The sequence below is a fragment of the Vicia villosa genome, linkage group LG5, assembly GCF_029867415.1.
Source record: "Vicia villosa cultivar HV-30 ecotype Madison, WI linkage group LG5, Vvil1.0, whole genome shotgun sequence".
Lineage (NCBI taxonomy): Eukaryota > Viridiplantae > Streptophyta > Magnoliopsida > Fabales > Fabaceae > Vicia > Vicia villosa.
The window spans coordinates 2301882-2309478 of record NC_081184.1 but is presented as its reverse complement, the minus strand read 5'-3'; the positions used below and the strand labels follow the sequence as shown (position 1 = coordinate 2309478).

The window sequence follows — 7597 nt, the reverse complement described above, 5'->3', positions numbered from 1 at the left end:
TTACTTTAAAGTAGAGATTAATGTCGACTCTGATATGGTGGTTCAAGCGATTAATAGTGGCAGTTCGAAGCATGTTGGTAGTGTGGTGATGCTTGAGAAGATTAAAACTCTTATGGCTAAACTTGACGACGTTCTAATTGCTTACTCGGTTAGAGAAATGAACAAGTGTGCTGACATTCTAGCTTCTGTGGAATGTAATGGTGATTCAGAGATTTTGTTTTATCCTTCGCCTCCAGTTTGTATATCTGGTTTTCTAGGTGAGGATGCTCGTGAGGTGTCCTCTGCTAGTTGTTTCCCTCCTTAGTTTTTTCTTCCTTGGGCCTTTGACCCTCCTTGTAATAAAAAAAAACAAACATATTTAATCCTATTTTATTTTAGAAAAATTTCTAAAATTTTAATGTTTACCATTTTTTTTCTTTTCTTCAAACTATCTAAGCCGCTTCGAGATGAATGAACCGTAAATAAAAACCCTAATCTCAGATAAACCCCTTTCCCTTCCCTTCTTCTCCACCAGCCATGGCGCTTCTTCTCCGCCTCAAAACAACAAAACTCAAAACCCACACTCTCACCAACTCTCCTTCATTCCACCACCTCTTCTCCACCTCCAACCCCGGCGGCGACGGTGGCAACAACGGTAACAAACCTTCCTCCGACTCCCTCGCCGACGCTTTACGCGATCTCAGAAACTCCCTCAAACAACAACCATCCTCGAACACACCTTCCCCTCTCTCTTCCCCCAGTTCGCAAAAGAGCGATATCGTGAGCAAAATCCAGAGTTACCGAAGCGCGACTCTTCCCGAAGATCCATCTTCGCAGAAGAAGCAAATCTCGTTTCAGGATATTTACAGCAATTTCCGGAATCGTTCCGGTGATTCCGAAGCAAATGCTGGTTCCGAAGCCTCGAAACCCTCCACTCCCGGTCTCGAAGCTATTCGTGGAAGCTTACGGCAGCTCAAAGGCACGAATACAAATACGAATCCAATGCCGTCCCCGAGGTGGAGGCCTTCTCCGAGTTCCCCGTTGTTCAGCGGGACTAGTACTACGCCGGATTCGATTTTCGGGAAAGAGATAAGGGAACGACTAGTGAAGGTTAATGATCCTTCTGCAGCGAGTTTGAAGAATTTCGAGTCTGTTAGGTTATATAGTCCTAATGAGCTGGGTGAGAAATTGAAGAAATTGAGACCTCAAGTGAAGGGAAAGGAATGGTTTTCGATTGCTGAATTGAATGAGAGGTTGAAGAAAGTGATGGAGATGGATGAAACTGAAGCTAATTCAAGTTCCAGTGATAAAGGAGTTTATAACATTTTGAGAAACTCTGTGAACCATATTAAAGCTAAAGATGCTGAGAAACCAAAGATAGCTTCACGTTAGTAACATTTTTTTTTTGTTATTGTTGATTTGATATGTTTCAATTGTTCCTTTTAGTTATGATATGATGACGGTGATGACACATTAGAGAAGCTTGTCCTTTCATCTTGCTGTGAAGGGGAAACCATTTGGATTATTATGTGTAGTAATTGTCAAATAGTGGCACTATAGCACAATAGAATTTGAACAAACCGCAATTGTTTTTGTTTTGCAATACCCATATTAGTAGTGTTGTCAAGTATCTACTATAACACTGCAACAACAACAAGTGCCTTATTTTGCTAAGTGGGGTAGGTTACATGAATCAACTTTCATTGTAATGTTCTATCAGAACCATGTTGATCCATGTCATAAAGATTCAACAAAGTTTTACATTGGCTGTCGACTACCTTGCACAACCCTCTCTTTTTATCTGGCCTGGGATCGGCTATGCATAGCAAAGCTAACATAGGCAGGGTTGAATGTAGTAAAATTTGCAATGTAGTAAAATTTGAACTGTTATTTTCTGTTATATGCAATTGACAATACTAAATATATATTTGTATAATGCATCTTTGGTCATGTGGTAGTAGGATTGAATGTAAATGGTAGTCTAGTTTTATTAAGCTCTTGCTTGGTGGCAGTATTGTGGTCATGTGTTAAGACTATTATGATGTGATTTTATATGAAAAAAACTAATGGTATGATTTTTTCAGTGCAGAGAATTGATTTTTTGTCCATAGTGGGTGGGACTCCAAGCTACATGACAAAGCCTCCTAAAGAGCATCTTGTTGAAAAGGCAAGCATGGTTTCATTTGGTATACCTTATTTATAATTTTGATCTGTTGTCTCGTCCTTCATGAATTGTTTATTGTTGATGCGTGAACATTCATCTGATAACTACATTTTTCATTTGTCAAGTCCTGTAGTAGTTTATAATATTAATAAACTGAAGCTTTCATCTTTTTAATTTTAAGCTATGATAGCATCTGATGATGTCCTTCATCAAGTGAATGACTAATCCTTTGCTGTTTGTTGATTGCATCGACCCATTCTGTACTTGAGAATTGTAGTTTGCTTGATATTGTTGAATGAAACTCGATGTCTGAGTTGTTTTGTTTCAGATGTCTGTCTATATTTTAAAAACTATTATTTTGTTAACGGTGTTAATTAATTTGGTGCCCTAACATTGCCAATTTATGTTTTATCCAGTATTTTCATCCAGATAACATGTCCTCTGCCGAAAAGTTGAAAATTGAACTCACGAAGGTTAGAGATGAATTTAAGATGTCCGAGTCAGATTGTGGTTCTGCTCGTGTTCAAGGTAAAGGAAACTACTATTCATAAACTGATTTGTGTAGTGTTTGATAATACATTTGGATGGAACTGAATAGGTTTGCTTTACTTTACTTATTTTCTTTCATGATCTGTTCGAGTGTGATTCTAACTTGTTATTGAACTGATACTATCCCACCTGTTATTGAACTAATATTCACCCACCAATGTTATGCAGTTGCTACACTCACAACCAAGATTAAGCATCTATCATCAGTTCTACACAAAAAGGTGAGTTGCTTTCTGGTATTTTTCTGAAATATATTATTGTGTTTGTAGCTGTATAGATCAATGGCTAGAATAATTTTTAATAGATGATTTGTCTGTTCAACTAATTGTTGTGCAAACGTTGACGGTGTCTGTTCCTCTGCTTTGTTTATGAACAACTGTTTTATTCTGTCATGTGCTTCTTTTAAATCCGGTTTGAGAGTCCTGTAATTTTACCACTTTTCATAGTTTGTTATTAAAATTTTATATTGGCTGCCGATATTTGGACGTGCTTCTATTCGGTAGGAGTGGATTTTGTAGTTATAATCAACCAACTCTTGGGTAACTCTCCGTTAGAAACAAGTACCTAAATATAACTTAATTGTAGCAACAGACTTTTATTCATGGTAGAATACCTTATCAAGAGAAATGTAGTTAAACAAAGTAGCAAGCTATAGTGAATGCACATTCACACATAAACTAAGGAAATAGATAAGATAATGGACTATTACAAGTCAATTTGTATCCCAGAAATTTCAGAGTCTTAGTCTCTCTTCCAAGAACTAGATTTCTTGGTCTCTCCCTCCCATAAACATTCAATAACTACCCCATAACCATCTTCCATTTTTTTTTGGTTACAAAACCATCTTCCATTTTCCTTTCTCTATTTGTTATTCCTAAAAATAAATAACATAGCTGATCATCAATGATACATAACTGCTATAAATAACTGCCATTATGGCATAATAAAAAGTCTCAACACATTCTTTTGTTACACCTTACTGCATGAGTATGACGTGTCATATATGTAAAATTTTATAAGTGTTCTGCAAAAAAAAAAAAAAAAACCAGGTGTGATGCATGGCCAAGATTGAGCTTTGCACCATTTGGTTTAAACTTTATCTTGAGCTTTGCACCATTTTGGGTTAGAACTTTGTCTTGAGCTAGTATTTTTAGTATTTTTATATAAAAGGCAACTTGACTTGATTTAGTCTGGCTCTAGAGGTTTATTTGATAGTGCCTTCTGTTGAACTGTATGTCACACAAGATTTAACATAAGCTCTTGCCCCATTTTAATTCTGCTGCTGGAGGCTGTAATTTTCTGTACACTCTGGATTCATCACTTGTTTTACGGACAATGTAATTTGATCCATTTGATCCCTAGTACAAAGCAAATATGTTGACTGTTGCTATGAACTCTTCTCTTCTATTAGCAAAATGTATAATACAGTCTTTGATATTTTTTGAATTGGTATCTGCACACTGTTAGCATTTATGTACAATGTTCTTTGTTTTAGTTACCTAAATGCGATTTATGCTATTTGACATGTTTTTCCTAGTGTGCAATAAATAACCTTTATCTCCTGTCATTTTAGCTATTCACTGTCCCTCGAGTTACTCCCAGTCAAAGGGAAAATATGGTTACATAGCTCCAGTCTGGTTAAGTATTACTATTTTTTCACTTCTAATTAATTTCATTATGCGATGCTCTAGGATGTGCATTCTCGGAAAGGTCTGATAGCAATGGTTCAAAAGAGGAAAAAGTTGCTGAAATACCTCAGAAGAACCGATTGGGATTCCTATTGTTTTGTTATCTCTAAGCTAGGTCTACGTGATAATCCAGAACATACTTATAAAGCTCGAACCGGTAAATCGGGTGATGTAGCCAATTAAATAAACCTCAGCATAAACTAATTGGAAAAAAAGAGAAAAAAGAACACCCAGCTGTTTTTATATAGTCTGAGTGTCCGACTAGCCGGGTCATTTCCGGCGTTTGTTTTCAACCGAAACTGGTGGATTGGCTTAGTCGCTGGTTTTCCAGATTTGGCTTCTACAGCTATGTTTCATATATCAATGGCTGAAGCAATGTGTTGCTCCATATTTTATTTATGTACGACTGAGAATAATATTGTTGTCAGCCCATTATATTATTTTGACCTTATCTAGGTTTAGTTTATTTTAACTGTTCAATTTCCTATACATTGTTTATTTTAACTGTCTTTTCCTCCGTAATATTTCATGTATCATAATTGGAAAATATTCCTATTAGGCTCACTCTTCATATAGAGTACCAAACGATATATTGCAGCTTATTAAGCCAATATTTCTAATAACAAATTCTATGATTTGCGTTTGACTAAATATTACTAGAGTTTGTCTAATATCAGTTCTAGAAAACGATTCCTCAATTATTTTTTCTTTCAGGTTAATATTTATGTTAATTTTCTGTATATAAAATTTACCCTTAATTTTCATATTAAAAACAATTACATACCTTTTATATTCAAGGGTCTATCTAGATTCTACTTTCCTCATATCATAGGAGTTGATGCATATCCACATAACTAAAGTTTAGGAAACAAGATGGTAAAAAATTACAGAGTGCTGTAAAAATTCAGTCTGTTATTCTTCATTACTTGCAATTCTGTTTTTTAACTTAAAAATTCAGTCTGTCATTCTTCACTAATTGTTACATATTCAAGTATCTAGGCTTCATTATAATGTGAGTAGGTGTTACATTAATCACCTACTTGTAATTTACTAGTACTACCTTTTTTCTTTCTGGACTGTTCTTTGTTAGTGATTCTCTCTGACTATAGTGAAGAAACTATGAGATAAAAAGAAGAGGGGGTGAAATAGAAAAGTAATGAAAGATAACAAAAATTACCAAAATTCTTATCCTCAACCAATAAATGGCACATTGCACAATCATTTATTAATGACTCCATGCATGCAAATAAACGAAAAAGAGAATTTGACACGCAAGGATTAGGATGGTTGCAAGTTACAAGAGCATTGAAGAAATATTTAGTGAAGCATGACCAAATCCAATTCTTTTCATAGTTAAATTGGCACGTACAACTAGGCTTTCCATTAACTCTTTACAACAGAGTTAATCTCATGCATGAATAAGATACAGAAATGTAATTCAAAAGAAAAAAAATCATTTTTTTTTTATAGTTTGTACGTGTCAATTAGAAAGTGCATGCATGACGACACAATATGGATGTCGCCGATTCAAATCCGTACCATGAAATCTGATGTGTTTATAAAACTAACGAGATTAGCTTATCTATTACATATCAATTAAAAATTTTAATAAGGAGAATCATAGTTTGACCGGATAAATTTTTTTTTTTAGAGTAACCTATTCATATTTCATATATTTACTTCTGGTCAAAACCCGCACAAAGCAAAATTAAATACTAATTGAAAATAAATAAAATGAAAATACACTACTCTTACTAGTTCATCTCTCTTATATAGCTACTAGAATTCAACAAAAACAAAACCAAACCTCTATCACAAATGAAAGCAAGTGTAATGATCACAACTTTACTTCTAGCTCTTCTTTTCTTCACACAACAAACTCTTGTTGAATCAAAAATCTCAAATCACTCTCACCACCAAAATGAACAAGAGTTAACATTTTATAGAGCAAGAAGAAACTTTGGAAGAAAATGGATACCAAATTGTGATCCATTCTACCTTTTTCTATTTGATTGTTGTGGCTATTGGCCTTTCCCTACTTTTACTTCCCCTGATAACCCATTTGATCAACCACCTCCACCTTGTTGTCCACTACCTCCTTCACCACCTCCACCTTGTCCACCACCTCCGCCACCTCCTTGTCCTTCACCTCCACCACCACCTTGCTGTCCATTACCACCATTACCACCTCTTCCACCATGTTGTCCATTTCTACCAATCCCAATCCCACCATCACCCCCTCCACCACCATTAGTCCCGTCTCCGCCGCCTCCACTTCCCGACCTCCCACCACTTGTTATTCCTCCTCCCTTATCAGAATTACCTCCTTCCTTTTCCAACACAAATCCACCAGACCTTACTATTCCACCGCCACTTGTCCCTATAACGACACCACAAGATCCATCTCCATTTTCATCACCACCAGCCACTTTGCTTCCTCCTCCCATGGTTCCAGAAGTTCCACAAGAATCACCTCCATCTTTCACCATGCCAAACCCAACACCAGATACTAATCCACAGGAGCCACCGGTTTTGGTTACACCAACACCAGATGTTTCTCTTCCTTCTCCAGAGACTCCACAAGAGCCACCTATTTCCACTATGCCAGATCCAACGCCGGAAATTCCGCAGGAACCACCGGTTTCCGCCACGCCAACACCAGATGTTGATGTTTTCATGGCGCCACCGGTGGATTCTGAATTTCCAGGTGTCCCACAAGATCCTGTTCCTGATCCTGATCCATCGCCTCCATGAACGAACTAATATTTATTTCTCTGAGAACTTAGCTAACACTTCTTCTACGGAAAGAATGAAGTTTATGTTAGTTTTGTTTGTTGGTATTTTGTTTGGTTTTCTGTTAATAAGTGAAAAAGTCTCTTGACAATGACATATCCTTTATGCATGGTTGGTTTTAGAGAAAAAGAATGTTTATGATTTTAAATTTAAAATAACAGAAAGTGTGTTATTTGAATTTTAAAAATTATTAGAACATTGAATTTAATTTATATGCACAGTTAATTATGAATTTTGAATGTTCGATGATGTCTGATTTTAATTTTAATTATCTATAAAATAACACAGACGGATGATTATGATGGATTGCAGTGAAAAATCTTTTTATATTAATAGTGTATAATAATTAATTTTTAAAGAATTTGATGCTGTAAATTGATTTTTTTATTTAAAATAAGAGAAAATAATAATAAATATTCAAGTT

General features: G+C 35.6%; 2 protein-coding genes across 2 annotated transcripts; both read left to right on the top strand.

Annotated features, from left to right (window-relative positions):
* Positions 1–402: 402 nt before the first annotated feature.
* On the top strand, positions 403–4867 carry LOC131601131 (uncharacterized). The gene is made up of 5 exons (XM_058872882.1): positions 403–1366; positions 2064–2146; positions 2560–2671; positions 2861–2913; positions 4384–4867. The coding sequence occupies exons 1-5, from the start codon at positions 517–519 to the stop codon at positions 4561–4563; spliced, it is 1278 nt and encodes a 425-aa protein (XP_058728865.1). The 5' UTR covers positions 403–516; the 3' UTR covers positions 4564–4867.
* A 1281-nt stretch (positions 4868–6148) lies between these two features.
* On the top strand, positions 6149–7325 carry LOC131606114 (vegetative cell wall protein gp1-like). Its single transcript, XM_058878394.1, has one exon. It carries the CDS (start codon positions 6199–6201, stop codon positions 7132–7134), a length of 936 nt encoding a protein of 311 aa, XP_058734377.1. The 5' UTR covers positions 6149–6198; the 3' UTR covers positions 7135–7325.
* Positions 7326–7597: the final 272 nt, after the last annotated feature.